The sequence below is a fragment of the Amyelois transitella genome, chromosome 21 (assembly GCF_032362555.1).
Source record: "Amyelois transitella isolate CPQ chromosome 21, ilAmyTran1.1, whole genome shotgun sequence".
Classification (NCBI taxonomy): domain Eukaryota; kingdom Metazoa; phylum Arthropoda; class Insecta; order Lepidoptera; family Pyralidae; genus Amyelois; species Amyelois transitella.
Genome location: NC_083524.1, coordinates 2,656,456 through 2,678,881, shown reverse-complemented (window position 1 = coordinate 2,678,881; position 22,426 = coordinate 2,656,456). Strand labels below are relative to the sequence as shown.

At 34.8% G+C, this 22,426-nt stretch overlaps 1 protein-coding gene across 3 annotated transcripts; it reads right to left on the bottom strand.

Annotated features, from left to right (window-relative positions):
* Positions 1 to 2,402: 2,402 nt before the first annotated feature.
* LOC106136641 (probable protein phosphatase 2C T23F11.1) lies at positions 2,403 to 19,409 on the bottom strand. 3 transcript variants are annotated; one of them, XM_013337258.2, is made up of 8 exons: positions 19,205 to 19,409; positions 17,141 to 17,331; positions 16,171 to 16,268; positions 14,568 to 14,720; positions 12,900 to 13,080; positions 10,164 to 10,255; positions 9,008 to 9,181; positions 2,403 to 5,460 (listed from the first exon to the last, which is right to left on the bottom strand). In XM_013337258.2, the coding sequence occupies exons 2-8, from the start codon at positions 17,325 to 17,327 to the stop codon at positions 5,362 to 5,364; spliced, it is 984 nt and encodes a 327-aa protein (XP_013192712.1). In that variant the 5' UTR covers positions 17,328 to 17,331; positions 19,205 to 19,409; the 3' UTR covers positions 2,403 to 5,361. The 3 variants fall into 3 exon arrangements, with proteins under 3 accessions (XP_013192712.1, XP_013192713.1, XP_060806442.1); XM_013337259.2 differs by having other exon boundaries at positions 19,220 to 19,409; XM_060950459.1 differs by lacking the exon at positions 2,403 to 5,460 and adding an exon at positions 5,474 to 8,196.
* Positions 19,410 to 22,426: the final 3,017 nt, after the last annotated feature.

Genomic DNA, 22,426 nt, shown 5'->3' with positions numbered 1-22,426 from the left:
AATCGACCGTGTATTTCCGACGAGAGAGAAATAGTCTCTGCCTACCCCTCCGGGAAGAAGCTGAGTTAAGTTTGCATTTGAAAATTGAAAATGCTGCAGTGCAGTTAGTTACCGCTTCTTCTGCACTGACGCCTTGGAAGCGGCAGTAAACTTATAGTTTTAAGTAATTTATTTGACGTCAACCAATGGTGTTAAACCATACGTTTTGACAATTATTAAGCGACACGAAGTATCCTATAATAATGAATAAATTTTTTTAATTTTTTTTTAATTTCTTTTAGCGTTAAACCTTTACATGGTAAGGATCCCGGAGTGCGTCTTTTGAGTCTGTATCGGATAAGTCAGATTTTTTATACGAAACGAATCCCATCAGACCTCCGCAACAGAGGTATCTAAGTCCATTTTGGATAAAGGTAAAATCTGCACTAAAGTCCCTTAGTCGCCTTTTAGAACATCCATCGGAAAAAGAAAATAGTCGTGATAGTAGTATGAATATTTTTATTTATATTTCGTTGCAATTTTGCATAGGTACATATAGTGTGGAGAAAGACAAAGGGTCTAAGCTAATATGGTCAGCGTTAAAAAGACCATGAAAAGGAAAGGAGTATCTAGTGAGGTGGCAATCTGTGGTATGTGGTATGGAATGCCCGGTAGACCGTCCCCGTCCACATGGTATGCCCCGTGGATTTTACCCATTGGAGTAGTAAAAGACGACTAAAGAAAAGGCTAATATAAACATGGGATATTTTTGCAGGCGATGGACTAGCAACTTACATACATACATATCGTCACGTCTGTATCCCTTCAGGGGTAGACAGAGCCAACAGTATTGAAAACGATCGAAAGGCCAAGTACAGCGTATGGCTTTATAATGTGATTGTAATTCAAATAGTGACAGGTTGCTAGCCCATCGCCAATAAGAAGAATCCCAAGTTTATTAGCTTATCCGTTAGTCGCCTTTTACGACATTCATGAGAAAGAGATGAGTGGTCCTATTCTTTTTAGCAAACTAACAAAACAAAATCGCATGGCCTTACCTTGCTGATCGAAAGGTTTCCCAAAATATGAACGTGTATGCAAACGTGAGGAAGAATCACCGAAATCTAAAGCGCAGATAAGAAATTACATACAAACATATATAAGATTGCAAATTTATGTATAAGTTCTAAGGATATGATTTTACCTTTAAATTATGACCACTAAGTAAATGGCGACTGCACCTCTTTCCGTTTTAAAAATCTTCTATACTTACCTGTTTATTTTTTCCGTTAAACACAAACACTTTTTGTTCTATTTTCAAATACTTACATATAACACACGCTGAGGCTGACGGTGCGCCACTCCTGCGCGGTGGAGGCTGCCACAGATTATATATACCACCCCCAGTCTTCATCCAATTATTGGGGGGAGCAGGGAGGTACTCTTCACCTGGTTTGAAGCGGTATACGTACGCAAGTTACATCTTCTAACATCGTGAATTTTTTTTTGTAAAGTGTAGGTAATTGAATTCATCATTTTTTGATCTTATAAATTTTGAATAAAATTATCTAGTTGGTTTTATAAAATTGGACATACTTCGAGGTTGGATACCTAAGGTAAATTAGGAACCCTATGTTAACGTTAAACTAAATTTAGCTCACATCAGTTTAACTCATGATTTGGCGAACTTAAATATATTAAGTCTATTGAGAAATTATAGACAGCTTACATGATTATCTTTTTTAAGTTGGATAGTAGGACTATTCCTAATATCCAACTTGTAAAAGATAATCATGACGGTGACATGACGAGTTATGTAATGTTTATTTTGTTAGTGTGTATACTTTCCTAAGATTTTTGTTTTTGATATGAGAAAACTTATCAGCTTGCGAAGTTTCTCGCTTGTGCTGTTTTGTTTCTCGGGAGCATAGATATCACAAATTTAAGATTCACTGTCGAATTTTAATATCAATTCAATGTAAAAGGTCTTTCTATTCATTTAATTAAAACTTCATTTGCAAAACTTTAAATAATATCTACAAGTTTTTTTTCTTTTGCTATAATTGCCACATCCATATATGTATCTACATAATTAATTATAGGTTATATATAGGTAAAATAATAACATCTATCATTATTAAATCTTTCTTACATATAGACATGTAAGATTGTTAGTTTTCCAAATAAAATAAATAACTAAGGGATAGGGTTACAAACTTAGGATTCTTTTTTAGGCGATGGGTTAGCAACCTGTTACTATTTGAATCTCAATTTTATCATTAAGCTAAATAGCTGAACGTGGCCATAAAGTCTTTTCAAGACTGTTGGCTCTGTCTACCCCGCAAGGGATATAGATGTGACACTATGTATATGTATAAAAAATAAATATTTTTTCGTTTGAAAATGTAAAATAAAAACTAATAAAAAATGTAAAATTTTATTACAACATCGTCGCTATTCAACATAAGGTACTGTACACACTCTAACATGACTAGTGCATTTACAGATATGTAACTCACAATATCTACATCAAAACAAGCGGAAACAATATATGCCCAAGCAATTATATTTATTCTAGTTACAAGTTATTTTACAAAATCCCAAGAAGGGTTGGTGTCAGGATTACCTAGTTTGGATAAATTATTTTACAACATTTTAGAAAACACTCATGCAAACATATCTATAATTCGGAAAAATATAAGACCATTCGTAAATACTGGTAAATTTTTCGCCGAAATCTGGAGGTGGACCATCCGTCACCATGACGTTTCATATAATTTGACAACATAATGACGGCTAAGAAATTTGCGCGCGCTGCCAGTGCTGCCACACGGTGACACGTCATTTTAGAAATTTCAAATAAAAAAATGGGATTTCAATTGTCATATTTATATTATTCCGATTTGTCTGCATGTAACACAAACAAAAATTAAGCTAAAGCTATGAATTGTAATTTGAAATTTTCAAAACTGAATTGTTATTTACAAAATTACATTGTTTAGTAGGTAGTCGATTTTAAAATAAAAGTCACAATAACCTGGGCATAAGTGCGAGTGGAATTATTATACAATTCAAACAAATTAGGATTGGTCAAATTCTTTACACATACGTATCAATTCTTAATGTAACACACGTGTACTATCAAATCTCAAACGTGATTGGCTTAAAACAAGTTGCACTAGTATATCGTTGTGATAGTGTGTTATTGTAATAACCAGTTTACTTAAATGCGAAAAGTTATATTTTTAAATGTTATAATTTACCTACTTATCGTAATAAAATTTATATTTTTTATTCAATATTAATGTCACATTGATAAAAAAAATATAATAATTACTTGCATATCCATTTTTAGTTCAAAATTTTAATGTTCTTTTTACAAAAATTTTGATAACTTTTACAGCTAACATTTTCACACAATTCACATATAACTAAAACGTCAAAAGAATTAAAATTTAGGTACCTAATATAGCGATTTCTGAAAGTTTAATCGCAAAAAAATAAGGACACTTACAAATAATACGGTAATACTCAAATAGGTGTAACAAAAATGTAGGTTCAGTTATTCCATAGTTTCTAAGCGAACAATGTACCCTCGTTTAGGACCATAATGTCTTTTTGGTGGTCTTTATATTGTCGATAAGAAAATATATGCTTGTGGAATTCTTGACAAAAAAAATGGACGGATCCTAACAACAATAATATACTAATGAAAAGTATACCTAAGACGGAACATGTTTTATGTCCATTTTTGTCAAAACATCAATATTGTAATAAATATATCTATGAAGTAATGGTAACATTATTTAATACCATCAAATTAGGTATGTACCTACCAAAAACGTAAACAAATCTACGCGTTAAGGTTAATTCAAAGAAATAATAATTAATTAATTGCAATATTAATTAAAATATAAATAAATTGGAACGTTGAAAGGAAAAGCGGTCAGACGAACGTACCTTGATCAAGGACGTTCAGGTCAAGAGTTCCCCAAAGAATATATAACCGCTATGGAGTACCCTTAACCAACGACTTTGCATGAAAAAATCGATCAATATCAATAAAGCAAAGAAGTATGCAGAGATCTGGTAGAGGATAAATGTAGTCTCTGCCTAAATCCGGTAAAGGGGAAAATTTTTATCCCTTAACTACTTTAGAATACTTAAAAAAAGCAAGACATTTAGATTTAAAACAATTATTTGTTAACGTAGTGAAAGCTGCTTAATTAAAGCGAAAATACACGCCAACCTACTTCAAACATTGTAAAATTAATTCTCAATTTTTTTTTAACCATTTCAGCTAAAATCAACGGAATCTAAAATGTATGTAAAAAACCAGGTTGTACCAAAAAGGTATTTTTCAATCAATTCAAACAACGAAGAATGACTGACTACATTCTATATTTTCTTCCCGTATAATAAAGAGAGAGAAATATTTAAGCTACGATCAAATAAGGAAGTTTTTTTTATTTTGTTTCCACCTACATAGCCTTTTTGTTACATATTGTATAGGGCCTAAACTTTACGTAGGTAAATCTATTGTTTTACACTTACTTATCTTAAATTTTAGAATTATTTTAATTGACAACAATTAGTCTAAACACGTCACTTACAAAAAAAATATGATCCAACTACTATTTTTTTTTAATAATGTACACAACTGCTTTATATATTTTTTAAAAGTTACTTAAAAGGTGTTCATTAAATGAAGAACATTTTTATTTCATTGTGGAGCAGTTATTTATTTGTACAGACCGTTTATGTCAAATATCTAATTTGAATTGTAATAATCTGTACATAATTCTGTTTATTTAACTATTCAAAACTTTTACTTTTCTCCATTTTCAATCGCTTTCTTTTTTCAGTTGTTTTTTTTTTATTATTTATTATACAAAACAGTCAAATATAAATCACACTTTAGTTTGTAATCTTTCGCGTTTATCTACTTCGAGTTAAATGCGCGTGTGCTCTGTGTAAACTGGGTTACTTGTAAGTCATCAACACAGGGCTATATGGCCAGCAACATAAACAACAAACGAAAACAAAATTAATAAGTATGTTTTACGAGTTTTGTCACTAACTTACTCATAAATTGTAATGACAAAGTGTATATTTTTTAAAATCTATGTCCCACGCGTTCCAGACGCGTCAGTCTGAGGCAGGTCACGACCCGCGCGCTTCAAAATGGCGGCACGATGCAATGACAGTAATATAAATTATTAAAACTCATGTTGTTGTTGATGATGTTAGCTACTTCCGACTTGCGAACTTCTTGATGTTTTACAAGAAACCTTGTTTAAATACCTACTTTTTTAAACGTTAGTCAACATTAAATAATTTTAGTGAGGTAACCTAACTATTTACAAACAAACCGATTAGTCTTCATTTCAGGTCGTCCTCTTCGTCTTCTACGTATAAGAGATCGTCCATTTTCGTCATGAATTTACCGTCTAACTCGTCTTCCACGGGTACTGGAGAATCCTGAAATTAGTTAACAATATTATCAGGTCTTACAAGATGAAAAAGGGCTTCACAAAACATGTTATCACTTAGGGAACTAGGTGTAACCGTAATCCACAATGGGTTAGGTTCCCCGGCAAAGGCTTCGGAGGCCGGCCAGGAGACATTTTGTGTGACCAGACTTACCCACCAGAGTGGTTACAGGCGGATTCAGAACGATGAGAGAACGGTAGACATGACATACAATTTCAATGCGCAGGTGTTCTCTCTTTATTACGCAGAAGCGCCTGATTGACTGATCTACAAACGCACAGCCTAAATTACTAGACCGATCGTGGTGAAAATTGGCATGCAGATAGATTGTGAATAGGAGACGTAGGTACGCTTAGAAATAATTTTTGGGAATTCCCGCTGGAATGGAAGATAAAGGGCGGAGGCTCTTTACCCAGCTCATGCCTTACCTCAATTTGTGTAAGAGACAAACATCACGAAGAAACGGCACTTCACATTCAGGGACCTGAACTATCGATAATCCTATCGTACCTACATATTCTTTAAGTAATGCTCTCATCATCTCACTGCCATCATTGCGTGTTCCCAATTTGTACTCACCCTTTATTCGAAATTTATTAGATAGAATCTATCTATATTATCTCGAATTCAAACTAACAACAAAGTAAATATGACCAAGGCTATAGTGCAAAAGTTATATGCTGAAAACGAATTTAGAGTAATTCGTGTATACCTACACTTATCAACTTCAAATAATTCCACGAAAGTAATTCACATTCAGCACGGAAGTGAACAGAGCCAAGTCAAATAATACTTTGATGATTTTCATACTTCGAGATAAAAAAAATTGAATTAATTATAATCAATAAGGCAATATAAAATAAATAAAAAAAATATGATTTTAAAGAATTTATTAGAAGCAAACAAGTGACAAACAAGGCAAGCGTTAATAAAATTGCTGTTATTCAAAAAACATTTTTCTTTGCATGCAAATATTACAATAATATGACTCTATTTCATGCAATATTTTTATTGTTTCAAACACGCAAGATTTAAATTTCTGTGAAAATAACAAGCATAACATCAAAACACAAATTAACATATATACTATGAAATTCATTAAATAATTTATATTTTCATGCAACATATACAAACATGCAGGACTATTTTATATATCTTTCAATACAAATACAAAATATTAATTCATTTTGTTTTTCTAGGAACATTTTAAATGCGTGCATTTCATATAGGAACTACTTTCGATGTAACACTATGATAGAAAACCCTCAATTTGTGTTGTTTATATAGATGCAATAAAAAAATACATAGTTTATTAAAATTAATTATTTAACATTAAATCCCATGACAAATGCAAACTTGCGCAAGAAATGTTGTATGACAATCACATTAAAAAAAACAAATACAAATAACTGAATTTAACATTTTAAAACATATAGAAGCTTAAGAAAAAAGAATCAGTTACATATTTAAATTTCAATTCAAAATTTGTTTTAATTATTTCAACGTTATCAATGTTAAATACAAAAAAAAAAAAAACAATCAAAGCGATACATGCATTATGCTTATCACAGACATAGACAGACATACAAATCTTTCACAATAAACGTGCTGAACAAAATCAGAAACAACATGTGAATATATTTAAGCAAAAATAATTCCAAACATTAAAATGTACACTTATCAATGATTTATGATATAACGCAAAAGATTGTTAACGTGCTGTTCTATTTTATATTAAGGTGGTAAATTTAGTTAAATATGAAATAAGTATTTACTCAGTCTCAAGTTAAATGTCACAGAATGGACGGTCAACTCCAAAAGTGGAAGTCAATGGTCTAAACCGACGTTCATAATATATTTAGTTAACAATAATATTCTGAAAGAATTACTTTATTTCTATAAGTGTACATTTCATTGTATTAATTCATTACGTACGTTATACCGAAGCATTAAAACCAGTACCTTTTGTTGGGAAATAGCACATCATGGCTAGATAATGTTATTTTAAACTAATATTAAATTAACAATTTGATTTGGCAATGGTTATATAAAAGACCGCATAATCGTAACATACATATGTTCTTTATTAATATATGCTTTACTTATGATTTTATTAGATGATATTACAAGACAATCACATTCCATAACCTTTTTCGTACACAATCTATTAATAAAATTTTATCTTTTCAAAAAGTTACGTAAAATTTACGGTTAGATATTATTCCTGCTGATATTACCCCTAAAATATCAAATACTAGTGTTTATTGTTTTCAAATTAGTTTTAAAAAAAAACATGCATGGCACAAATCAGTCTTACCTTTCGGTAGGTAAATGTCAATTGACATTTATACGGCGACCTATAGATCGATACGTCATTAAAAATCACAGATACTATTTGTTGAACTTGGCAGTATTTCATCTGATATTCAAAATAAGAATCATGATTTCTAGATATAATAAAGATATAACAGTTACCATAATTTAAAAAATATATTCCCTATTAAGATAACAAAAAAAAAAGTTAAGTATAATAAAATATTAAAGGTAAAAATGCCGCCAAGTCCAAATGTTTGGATCACAATCACAGTTCAAGAGACACACTGGAGGTTTGAAATTTAAGCTTGTGCGATTGGGATAGAGTTCGTATTTGCGTTGTTAAGAGAAACGGCGGGTCGGGGCCATATTCCAGTATTGGCCTCGATTATCGAGTACCTTGTAAGCGCACTGCGGAGCAAATATTGAGATTATTATGTTGATCTGACCTTAAATCTTTTTGTCATCATAGTATATTTTTCATCAGAGTTAGTAAAGTTAATATTTTGTTTAAAGTGCACCATTTCGCACAAAAATATCATATACCTGGCAGACCCCACATTTTGAAATAAACAGTTGAAATAATAACCCACAATAAACACAAGAAACGCCACATTACATGCAGTATCATGCACTAACATGCGACAAACTTAAACATTTAAACATGACAAGCAATGCAGAAAAATACAAACACATATACCACAGCAACTTAATAGTTCAAATGACATTTTAATGTTGGACTTGGCTCTCCTCTGCCATACTTACAATTCACTTTAGAGCCATTATAAACGTTTGTTCGTATCGTGGCAAAAGTGAGACCTTAACCTATTGTGATAAAATTGTTGCCCCCCACCCCCTGCCCTTCCATTTTTCCCCCGCTTCTTCATTTGAGGCTAAGGACCTAAAGTGACATGTAGTGTAATTTTCAATTGTAAATTTTTTTGTTGGTACAATAGAGACTTTATCTTTCTATCTCACCGGAGCTAAAGTCCTACCTTAAGATTTTTTTTCAATTGTTAATTTTTTTGTTGGTACAATTTTTAGACTTTTTCTTTCTATCTCACCGGAGCTAAAGTCCTACCTTAAGATTTTTTTCAATTGTTTATTTTTTTGTTGGTACAATAGAGACATTATCTTTCTATCTCACCGGAGTTAAAGTCCTACCTTAAGATTTTTTTAACTAACCGGTTTAAGGTTATCTATGAGACATATTTTAACTTACCGGAGCTATGCTACGCGGGAAAGGTGCTAAGCAAATGAGCAGCACGGTCATGTTGTCGCAGCCCAGGCCTCCGGTGGCGCAGTTGGGGGCGAGACAGCGCTGCATTAGGGCTTCGCACACGGCGTGGGGCTCCCAGCCGCTGAGCAGGCGGACGCGGCAGAATGATATCACTTCCTGTTGATATAAGTAAAGGGAGTGTTACGATCGAATGGAAACAAGCAGTTTGTTGCGTAATAGTTTTAACTGAATATTGCCAGTTCACATTTATTTTGTCCGCATTGTGAACCTTATTGGTTTGACAGATAGCTTAATTATTGCGCTGATAGATAGATATGATGTCTAAATAAAAGTTGTTTCAATTTTTTTTATTCACAGATGGCATAGTAATTCTTATATAATTTAGAATTTTACTAAATGGACTTTCACGTCACATTTTGAAAGTTTTAGTTAAAATTTTAAACGCCAAGAATATAAAATATTTTTGGCGTTTAAGATTTTAACTAAAAGTTCACGTGATGTATTTTATTATGATTATTCTAAAACATCATTAAGTTATATTGTTCAAATTCAAATTAAAAACATCACTTAATAATTGTCATATCTTTTGGTTTCACAACATTGGTTGACGTCGAATAAATAACTTAAAACTTTACTTCCGCTTCCAAAGCGTCAATGCAGAAGAGGCTATAACAAACTGCACTGCAGCATATTCTTCAATAACGTTAACTTCACAATCTATCACAAAGTATCCAAACTTAGAATTTTAATAAAAAAGGGGAACGAGACAATACAAGAGAATTTTTATGATTAATTGATTTGTTTGTAATTTATTTCAGACCATCATACCTATTCAATGTTATATTTGATTCCATTTCCTACATACATATGGTCACGTCTATATCCCTTGAGGGGTAGACAGAGACAACAGTGTTGAAAAGACTTAATGGCCACATTCAGCTATTTGCCTTAATGATATAGAATTGAGATTCAAATAGTGACAGGTCATCGCCTAAAAAAGAATCCCAAGTTTGTAAGCCTATCCCTTAGTCGTCTTCTACGACATCCATGAGAAAGAGATGGAGTGATCCTATTCTTTTTTTTGTATTTGTACCGGGAACCACACGGCAAAGATTCCGTTTCATCATGAGCAGCATACCTCGTTTGAGAGAACCTCCCAGATGCCGTCGCAAGCGATCACGATGAACTCCCACTCGTCATTCAGTTGTCTCACTTGCACGTCCGGGTAAGCTAAAAACAAATACATTTATCAATTAATTCGTCCTTCATATAAATGTACATAAATATAATCACAACTTACGGAGTGAAACAGACAAAAGCCTCGCAAAGACTGAAAGGCCATTTTCAGATACATGATGATTGAAATTGAATTGAAATGATTCGCGATCCGATTTATACCCTGCCTCGGGAAAACAATTTTTCGAGCGGGAAAGGAGTGCTTCCAAACTTATACAGGGTGGGCCATGAATTTGTTTACATTTGAATTTGACTTCGCGCGCAAACAGCAGAGGGGCGTGGTGCGGGGAGAGGTCTAACAGCTAGCTCAGTTCTTGGAAATTTAGTTGACATGGATAGCTTCACGTGACCGCAGCGTGCCTTTTGGGTAAAGCAATTTTATTTAAACAATAGTTCGCTCACTCTGTGCGGCGTCTATTTCGCGTGGAATTCCATTTACACGACCTAAATGAGTGCCCAAGCTCAGTTTTAATAAAGAAATGGGTAAACAAATTTGAAAAGACCGGATCGACGCTAAATGTGAAGCAAACCGGCGGCCCACGGACTTCACGGAGTGATGAGAACGTACAGAGAGTTTCAGCTTCAGTTCGGCGCGATCCAAATTTGTCGACGCGCAAACGCTCGGCTGAATTAGGCATATCTCGCACGTCTTTACGCCGCATTTTGAAATGTGATTTAAAATTACATCCATATAAGATTCAATTAGTGCAAGAACTAAAGCCTAATGATTTGATTTTACGCAAAACATATGCTGAAACAATGTTGGATCGCTTCCGTAACTTTGACAACATCTTGTTCTCTGACGAAGCCCACTTCCATCTCAATGGGCACGTCAATAAACAAAATTACAGATATTGGAGCAGCGAAAATCCCAGGGCTAAACAACAAAGGCCTCTTCATTCCCTTAAGGTCACTGTATGGGCAGCCATTTCAGCTACAGGAATCATTGGACCTTATTTTTTTGAGGATTTTCGTGGCCGTACGATCACAGTAAACTCCTCCGAGTATGTGAAGCTGCTGAGAGAATTTTTGACACCACAGCTGCAAGAATTTGCCGGCTACAATCGGCAGACGTGGTTTCAGCAAGATGGAGCGACTTGCCACACGTCTAATGAATCCCTACCGGTCGTCAAAGAAATGTTCCCAGAAAAGCTCATTTCCCAAAGAGGTGACATTCCGTGGCCACCTAGGAGCCCTGACCTAACGCCAGCCAATTTTTTTCTTTGGGGATATCTAAAACATCGTGTCTATACCCACAAACCAAAGACATTGCTTCAATTAAAGGCGAAAATAAGAGACGAAATGTCAGCGATCCCACGATCTTTATTACGGCGAGTATTCGAAAATTTTCGTGCTCGTTTAGAGGAATGCCAACGCCGTGATTGTGGCTATTTAAATGATATTATTTTTAAAAAGTAATTTCCATTTTATAAGCTATCTCTTAAATAAATAATTTTTGATGTAAATATAATAGTTTTTTTTTAATGAATTTTTAAAATGTTAACTAATTCCTGGCCCACCCTGTAGTATACTAGCTGTGCCCGCGACTTCGTCCGCGTGGAATAGTTATTTTGGGCATCATATTTATTTTTGCAAACATCCTCCTCGGCTTTATCAATTATAGCTGCTAATTGTTATGCGACTTGGCGACGACTTGGCCCACATCATTACCCGCGACCGAACGGAGACCGTATATATCCGTTTAGGGTGAGAGGTTGTGCGTTACGGCGGTACGGCACGCGTATTAGAAAGAACGCTGGTTCGCCGTATTAAATGTTTCGCTGCAAATTGCTTATAACGACTATATCTCAAAACCTATTCGTCTGATTTATATACTGTAAATGGCAATTTTAGTCTACATGAAAAGCCGAAAGTAATAAACATATTTATTTGGATAAGGATTAATACTGAATTAAAGAAAATTGGTTTCAAAATAACTGATGTTTATAATGAAAAAATAATCTTAAAAAATGAACATAAAAGTGGTTATTGTAAGTAAACCTTAAAAGATAGATATATGCTCTCGCGGACTTTTTTGTGGCAAAAAATGAGTACTTCACATCTTTAGTACATTGTTTTACTATATCTTTGTTGGTTTGCGCAGCGTTCGCGTGGAAAGCTCGCAGATGGCCGACTCATTCAACTTTCACCTGCATTGTTGACGTTACCCGTAGGAAATCCGGGATAAAATGTAGCCTATAGCCTTCCTCGATAAATAGACTATCTAACAGTGAAAGAATTATTCAAATCGGTTCAGTAGTTTCTGAGATTAGCGCGTTTAAACAAACAAACAAACAAAACAAACTCTTCAGCTTTATAATATTAGACTAATATTATAAAGCTATTATTAGATTATATTATTAGACTAATATTATAAAGCTGAAGAGTTTGTTTTGTACTAATTTAGTATAGATAATGCAAATAAAATAAAAAACGTGGCCGGTAGAGCGAGCGCTGATCAGAGCTTAAGCAGTCGAGACCTGTGCTTAGGGAGCTGAGGAGTTAAAAAACTGACATGTCTTAGCCCATCGCCCACAGCAGGATACCAAATCAACAAGCCTATACCTCTATCGCCTTTGACAATTCCAAAATGGCGGAAACCACACGGCAATAAGCACTCAAAGCCCCCAAGTCTCACCAGTGACGATCTGCTCCTGCGGTGACAGCCGGTAGTTCCTCTTGAACACGTAGTCACCCAGCGCCCTGGACAGAGCCAGGTTGCCGTTCACGCGGTTCAGCTGCACCCAGCCGCCGCCAGCCGTGATGCGGCGAAGCTCCTCCTCGTTGTTGGGCTTGTGGTCGTATGAGAGGGATTCGACCTTTAAAAAAAAAAAAAGAATTGAGCTTCGAATAGTGGCAGAGATTCAACCTTTAAAAAAAAAAGAATTGAGCTTCGAATAGCGACAGAGATTCAACCTTAAAAAAAAAGATAAGAATTGAGTTTCGAATAGTGATAGAGATTCAACCTTTAAAAAAAAAAGAATTGAGTTTCGAATAGTGACAGAGATTCAACCTTTAAAAAAAAAGATAAGAATTGAGCTTCGAATAGTGACAGAGATTCAACCTTTAAAATAAGATAAGAATTGAGCTTCGAATAGTGACAGAGATTCAACCTTAAAAAAAAAGATAAGAACTGAGCTTCGAATAGTGACAGAGATTCAACCTTTAAAAAAAAAGATGAGAATTGAGCTTCAAATAGTGACAGAGATTCAACCTTTAAAAAAAAGATGAGAATTGAGCTTCGAATAGTGACAGGTTGCTTGCCCATCGCGTTAAGGAGGAATTCCAAGTTTATAAGTTTATCCTGTAGTCGCCTTTTACCATGTCCATGGGAAAGGGATGGGAGTGGTCCTATTCTTTTTTTTGTATTACGAGAACCACACGGCGCTTTGTTTTTATACGAATGACTGAATGAATGAATTCAAAAGCAGAATTGAAACTTCAACTGTCAGGTCGGGACCCATTTAAATTAAACTCCAGTCCGGAATGGTCAAAGATGGAAAATTGAGGCAAATCGATTTCGTCGTGTGGTTCCCGGCAAATTAGAAAAAGACCACTCCATTTCTTTCCGATAGATGAATAAGTAAATTTATGTAGTGCAGATACTCCTGACCTGACCAGACCTTTTGCTAACACGTCCTTAATTTGATCAAGGTATATTTATCTTATATATATAAATCCATCCATCCATATAATCACGTCTATATCCCTTGCGGGATTGACAGAGCAAGCAATTTTGAAAGGCTGACAGGCCACGTTCAGCTGTTTGGCCTAATGACACAATTGAGATTCAAATAGTGACTTTGCTAACCCATCGCTTAAAAGAAGAATCCCAAGCTTATAAGCCTATCCCTTAGTTGCATTTTACGACATCCATTGGAAAGAGATGGAGTGCTCCTATTCATTTTTTCCATATATATCTAGTCTAGTCTTTTCAAGACTGTTGGCTCTGTCTACCCCGTAAGGGATACAGACGTGACCATATGTATGTATGTATGTATATATATCTACTTGACGGCCTCTGTGGCTCAGCGGTAGTATGCTTGTCTGTGACACTGGAGGTCCCGGGTTCGAATCCCGGCCAGGGCATGATGAGAAAAGAACTTTTTCTGATTGTCCTGGGTCTTGGATGTTTATCTATATAAGTATTATATTATAAAATATGGTATCGTTGAGTTAGTATCTCGTAACACAAGTTTCGAACTTACTTCGAGGCTAACTCAATCTGTGTAATTTGTCCCGTATATATTTATATATTTATTTATTTACTTATACAAGGCAATATCTTTCAAGTTCAGATACTTACAGTTCCCCTCACACTGGCGATGGCCCGGGAATCCCCCGCGTTGGCACAATACAGGGTGTTGTCTTTGATGAGGATGGCAACAGCTGTGCTGCCGGCCACCTTCTCCTGCAGCATGTCCTCCTCCAGCATAGCCTGGTCCAGGTCGAGGAAACCCTGGAAACAATCCATACAAATATAATGAAGAAAAGAGATTTTTGATGAAAGGATGATTTTTGTAATATATAATATGCCGTGTGGTTCCCGGCACGTATAATATAAATAAAGTTATATAAACCTATTTATTGATACACTAGCTATTGCGCCAGGTTTCGCGTCCGGTGGTATTTCGAGATAAAGAAAGTGGCCTATGTTAGTACTCTATCCGTGTACCAAATTTCATCAATATTGGTTCAATATTTTTTGAGTTAATTCGTTACAAAAATACACATACTTATAATAAATAAATAAATATAAATATAAATAAATATATATGGGACAAATTACACTGATTGAGTTAGCCTCGAAGTAAGTTCGAAACTTGTGTTACGAGATACTAACTCAACGATACTATATTTTATAATAAATACTTATATAGATAAACATCCAAGACCCAGGACAATCAGAAAAAGTTCTTTTCTCATCATGCCGTGACCGGGATTCGAACCCGGGACCTCCGGTGTCACAGACAAGCGTACTACCGCTGAGCCACAGAGGCCGTCATATAAAGTTCACAGTCAGTCACAACTTATAAAGCTCTATTATTAGCGTGGATCGACAAAACTTCATAATAGGTGTACAAATTGCGTGAATCCAATTCACCTACCAAACTTTGATACATCCACATACTAACGCCAAACTAAACACACCACCACCCTTAATAAGGGTTAAAAATAGCTAATGACGTATTAAAATCACCCACCCACGTAAAAGTCAAGTTCAAATTAATTGCCTCTTAACCCTGTAGTAAGAAATATATAACAGGAATGTGGTGTAAACTTGACCTAATATAAAATTACTAACATGCAAATCATTTCTTTGCACGTCAAGGCAATGCCGTGACTGTATGTATCGCGTTTTTTTTAACCCTCGACGATAAAAGATCGGTACAGTTGTATCGGGAAGACGAATGTCGGTTGAAATAGAACGAAAGGAAAACGTAAGTACTGGCAAGTTATATTTTAACCGACTGCAAAAAAGAGGAGGTTCTGAATTCGACCGTATTTTTTATAAAAATTATTTAAAAAGTTGTATATGAAGTGTTATAGGTGAACTTATCTTTAGAAAGAACAAAAAAATTGAGTTGTTTTGGTCTGATCCCCAAAATCTAATACTATAGTGGGTCCGTTTTATTTTATGTTATGTATATGTATAATGTATAATATGTTATATTATAGCCTAAAGCCTTCCTCGATTAATGGTCTATTCAACACAGAAATATTTTTTCAATTTGAACTACCTAGTAGTTCCTGAGAATAGCGCGTTCAAACAAACAAACTCTTCAACTTTATAATATTAGTAAAGATGTGTGTTTGTCTGTCTTTCACGTAAAAACCCCAGTCTGCATGAAATTTTGCATAGATATAGTTTGAATTAATTGAAAAAAAAAATATTGACAATATTTCACCTGTTTCATTGCCTCCTCAATGTTTCCAAGATGGTATTCTGGTCTGGCCGTAATAAACTTGTGTAAATGCTTCCCGGCGTATTCTGCTATGTTTGCTCCTAAAATGGATATTAAAAACATATACAATTTAATAGAACACATTTTGTGAATATTCTTAATAGGCAATTGTCAACATATTTACAGATTGCAGAGAATAAAATACATTGCAACTGTTTTATTAAATTTAAGTTATTGAAAAGAAAAATGACGTGAAAAAGTTTTTGCGTAGGCCTATTTTTTGAATAAAATATTGATTTTGATTTTTGACCTCTATGGAGGGAAGCGGGGTTCATTCGACCAAAGTCCTGGATTGGATAAGTAAGGTTTTTACACGAAGCGAGTTACTTCTCACCTCCACAATTTTAACAGGGAACTTAACCATATTCAATTATTGTAAAGGCTGCACTAGAGAATGTGCATATTCACTTAGTCGCCATTTACGACATCCACGGCAGAGATTGAATGGTCCTATTTTAAAGTACCGAGACCCACGCGACTTCTTATGTTATAAAGACGTAATTATATGTATGTATTTGAGTATGGAGATAAAAATGAGTATGGAGATTAGTCGCTTTTAGCAGATTCATTATTGACATGATTTCAAACTGAAAGATAAAGTTTCATCCTTATGTGCGCGTTTAATAACTGTATTATTTATAAATTGTCAAAGATAGAAGCCATACTGCCCTGGTATAACTAAAATGCTGTTATCTGCCAAATCCTTGTTTTAAGTAAAACGTCAAAAATGCGGTAAAAATTTAAACTGATGCCATTCATCAATGAGAACGCCTATTTATGACTTAAAGGTACCAATAAGTCATATATACAGATCGAAAGAGATTTTTTTTTTATTCTACTGGTAAAAATGGGGAAAATCCTGATGTCAGATAATGGCATTTTAGTTATACCACAGCAGCATAATGAGACATACCACCATGTCCATCGTAAACAGCAAAGAATGCCGTGCCAGGGTCATCGGGCAGCGACAGGATCTGGGTATGGGAGTCATCCATTGACACCCTCCAGCCTTGCATGCAGGACGAGCCGACGAGGAACCTCGAGTCCTGACATGTCGACGACTGCTTCTCTGTCACAGGTTCTGACAGGGTCTGACCCATCACTCTGGAAACAGGTCAAGTGTTGAATGTCCTTAAAAACTTACAAGCAAAACAAACGGCGGAATGATTCATCATCTCTTACTTATGTGAATATTTATGTATGTTTATCTATATTCTTATTTATCAAGGTACATATATCTATGAATAAAACATATGTGTATAAGATATTTTTCTCACTCTTAAATTGACATTGGATTATTTATATGTTTTCTATTTTCTTAAGGTTAACTGGTAGAGAATGCTATCAGCATTAAGTCCACCAAGTATATACCATTGAGATTTTTTTTTTCTGCTTTTCTTTTTCTTATGGTGCAATAAAGAGTCTAACTATCTTTGAGGCTCAATAAAGTTTCAAATAAACAAATAGAGGCTTCACACTATTAGTGTTTGGCTTTCTGAGCGGGTGAAAGGACAAATCCTCACCAAAAGGACTAGGAAACGACGGAAGGACCAAGTTTGAGACATTAAGTTATGGGATACTAACTCAATGATACTATATATATTTATAATACTTAAATAGATAAACATCCAAGACTCAGGCCAATAAGCAAAACTTCTTTTTCCATCATGACTTGACCGGGGATTAAACCTGGGACCTTTGACTCAAGAGTGAAGAATATGATGACTGCACCAAATGGGCCCTCAAAAAACATGTTAAGTCTTTTGTGTGCCACTCAAATTTAAAGTGTTGCTTATCTATTTATACATAAGAATCACAAAATAGGTTATTTGATTAATGAAGTATTAATTGGTATTATTGAACTAGAGGAAACTAGGGCATTTTATCACAAAGAGTGCTGTATAGATAACAATTTAATTGTACCATCCTTTCTACTTAAATTATAAATGCGAAAGTTTGTGAGAATGTCAGGATGTCAGTATGGATGTTTGTTACTCTTTCACGCGAAAACTACTGAACCGATTACGATTAAATTAGCTTGTAGGTAGATGAAGACCCAGAATAACATATAGGCTTTTTATCCCGGTGTTAATGATTCCACACAGACTAAGTCGCGGGCGGCCACTAGTTGGTTATAAGTACAAGGAGATAGATTCTGTTATCAGAGAATTTGAAAAAATTATATGATGAGGGAAGAACAGTAAAATTATAGCTAGTATAAAAAAGCACCTATGATTGCTTGTATGAAAGAATAGAACTTGCAAAATTTTATAACATGAAGTCAGGTAAAAATAAGTAAAGGTTGCAAAAAAATGTTTTTTTTTATATTATTATTTTTTTTTAATTTATTATGGTATTTTCAAATGAGTCATCCCATATCATACAAACAAGTTATCACTTGTCTCTGCCTTGTGGGGTAGATAGGGCCAACAGTATTGTAAAGACAGAAACTGACCACATTTGGTTCTTTGGCTTATGCTGGAATTAAGATTTGAATAGTGAAGGAAATATAGGAAACAAAAGCTACCCAGTTCAAAATGTTTGTTCAAAACATAAATCAGACTACCCTAACAGATTAAGTTTAATAGCTAAGGGTCCTTCCCATTGGCAAGCATAGCCAAATTACATGATAATGTCATAAAAAAACAAACAAGGTGTATTAGAATCACAAAGGTAAATCTTCTAGAAAATCAATACCCACAAAATTTACTATACGGAACGGGATATGCTTCCTAAACCTTGAGAAATTATGACCGCAGGTCAAATTCCAGCTATTTTGAGAGAATAAATCAATGACTAATATCTGATGTCATTAGAAAAAATATCAAAAGCTAGGAAACTGCAATGTCTTCCGCATAAATAATTGGAGATTTACGTGCAGAATATTACATTAAATGAGTTTCAATAATCGTTATCATAAATACAGGCTTTTATCATTATTATTGATATAAAAACAACACTACAAGATAGTACTTACTCAACCTAAACGGACCTGATTTTTATGAATCACACGCGATATTTTACCAAGTTCAAGCAATAAAATTACTTTCGTTAATCTAAACTCAAGACTAGAGTGTAAATATGCACAGTAAAATACACAAAGCGTCCTTTTTTGTAATTTTTCCGAATGAGTTATTTTTCGCCAGACGAAGTGCGTAAATATGAAGTACATTCAACGTCAATCAAACTGACGTTTGCTAAAACTCAGTGATACCAACATTTATCAAAATTTACCCCAATTACTTTTTCTGAATGTCACCAAAACCCGTAGTATAGGACAACCGACTAGTTAGATGTGGAAAAGTTAAACAAATATTTGTCAAAGCTTTCAAATAGGGTCGACACCATACATCTCCCGAGTTTTAGTTTTATGTGTTTACTAATTGTTTCACAACTAAAACTTTACTGAAATATAAGCATCAACAACCAAAAACTGCCTCAGGTATTAAAAGTACATAACATTATTTGGGTGAGTCCAACATGCCTCTTACAAAACGCTACTTAAATATGACATCACACCTGAATTTGTTTGCGTCATGAGCTGTTATTTTGTTAACCTTATTTATTGCATTTATGGATATAATATCATAATAAAAGTAGTCATTTCTAATAAAAAAATAATTTTTGAAATGAACTATCATATAACATGTGGAACTGAAATTCCTCAATTCGGGAACAATATCCCTAAGTTGGCAACCTTGTAAACCATAAACATGGAACATCGCAAAGACAAATCACATTGTCGAATTAAAACAATCCACAACAAAGAAAGGCAAAGGCATTCTGACGGACAATGCTCACAAGATGATGGCGGCATGGTTAGGTACAAAAATATTCATTTTTAAAAGCGAAAATAAAATATCGTTCCATTAAGCATTAGAGTCTCATTGGATATCATGTTGGGCTTGCAACTGTACCTACGTACCTATCCCGACAGTTCAACAACTCTTACCTGCGGAAGTAGGAGACCCTTATAGTAAATAGCGTAATTTGAGTCTTCCTCCAAACAGTTCTGCAAAAAAAGATAGACGAAGAATGCGCCTAATGTATGTGCATCTTTACGCCATAAGTCACAACAACTATCATAGTAAAAATAAGTATAATGCTCTCAATACCTAGTAGCGAACAGACATAAGGCGACATCTCGGGCATATTACCTAGCCTGGCGGAAGATCTTTCGCTAGGTGGTAGTCAAGTCCGAATCATCAATCCCGCTACATCTATCTATTACTCCTTACTTCTTCGATGAAATCATATTTTTATAACAAATGAAAGTAAGTACCTGGATAGTAGGGTGCTTCAAAAAATCTAACTTTAATTTTTTTTGTGGGGCACACTCTCATTTGATTTCAATATAAAAATAAACGAATACGTATTTTTTCTTTTTAGAATTAAGTGAAATTTAGAGGTCGCTACCGGTCATCAAAGTTTTGCAAAATAAACTCTATTTGGTGCAATATGACTCCGGTACTTTAATCTAAACATGTCCCTGCAAGTTATCTAAACACGCCGCAAGTACATAAATAAACCGCGTACAAGGACTCAGCATTGTTCTAAACAAAAAATATCGTGTTAAAACGTGTCACTATCGCAAACAAAGTAGCCAGTGTGAAGACGTATTTTTGATAAGTCCGCCAATATTGTGATTGTGGTGAATAATGGCGTCTACCAGTAAAAGTGGTGTAACAACGCGAAAAAATACTGATATCTGGTTAATAGGACATGTCACACCAACTTTGTCTCATGTAAAACTTCCGTCTATCAAAGAAGTAATGAGTTTATTTTTTTACTTCAAAACTATAGAGAAGGATCAAAATAACAAAGCTGCGGGTCGTGCGGCATACAAGGTTATTGAAATATGGGAAAAAGCCAGTATTCCCACTAGACTTCAGAAACATGTCGTAGCAAAAATACTTAAATATTTCTCTGAATGGCAGAAGCTTAAAAAAAATAAAGAAAATAAGAAAAAGCGCTCAGCTCAGATACAATTAAAGGAAGAACGGTGGAAGCAAAGTCTGGATTGTCTTTTTGATATCGCTCATGCCAGTGCTTTAGATTTGATTACTATAGAGGAAGACAAACAGTTTCTACTTGCACAAAGAACAATGGGACGTCCAGGACAAATAGGCAGCCTAGACAGAAAATTCGAACAAATACAAACGATCAAATCACAACAGGATGAAAAGTTAGAAAAAAGAAAGGTGCGCGAATCAGAATGTATAAAACGACTAACTGAAAAGTGTGAGTTGTTGTCATCATCTTCATCGTCTTTGGAAGGTATTGAAGAATCAAGTCCACCTATTACTCCGTCGCCAAAACCATCTACATCGATTACAAAACCAAAAAGAAGTAAGAAGATAATAGTCGACGACCGTTTGGCTGTAAGTCTCGACGTTGCTAAGCTAAGTGACCGAAAAGCAGCCATTGTTTTAACATCAACTCTTAAGAGCGCAGGTTGTGACGTTTCAAGTTACAACATTAGTTCATCGTCTATTCGCCGTCAACGAATCCAGCGCCGACAAAAAATTGCAGAGTCCCTTAAAAGTGAATTCAAGCCCGAGGTCCCACTAACCGTTCACTGGGATGGTAAAATGCTTGAAGATATAACGGGACATGAAGTTGTCGACCGTTTACCAATCTTAGCTTCAGGCCAAGGAATAGATCAGCTATTAGCTGTTCCAAAACTGCCAAATGGAACTGGACAGGCAATGGCCTCTGCTGTTGTTGATACCTTGTTATCATGGGGTCTAAGTGATAAAATCAAGGCGATGGGATTTGATACCACTGCTTCAAATACTGGGCGAATAAATGGAGCCTGTACTTTACTTGAGCAAAAATTAGAAAAACCGCTATTATGGTTGGCGTGCAGACACCATATTTTAGAAATCGTACTTGAAGCGGTTGTAGTTTTGGCATTGGGTTGTTCAAGTGGGCCAGAAATACAGATATTTAAAAAGTTTCAAAAAAACTGGCCTCAAATTGACCAAGGAGACTTCAAACCAGTTACTTCTGACCCTGACACATTAAAGGATGTCCAAGATATAAGTGACACAATGATTTCTTTTGCCACACAACAGTTGAATCAGTTTCAACCACGAGACGATTACAAGGAGTTGCTAAATCTCATTGTGATTTTTTTGGGAGGAACACCAGAAAAGGGCGTATCGTTTAGAGCACCTGCAGGATTGCATCGAGCCAG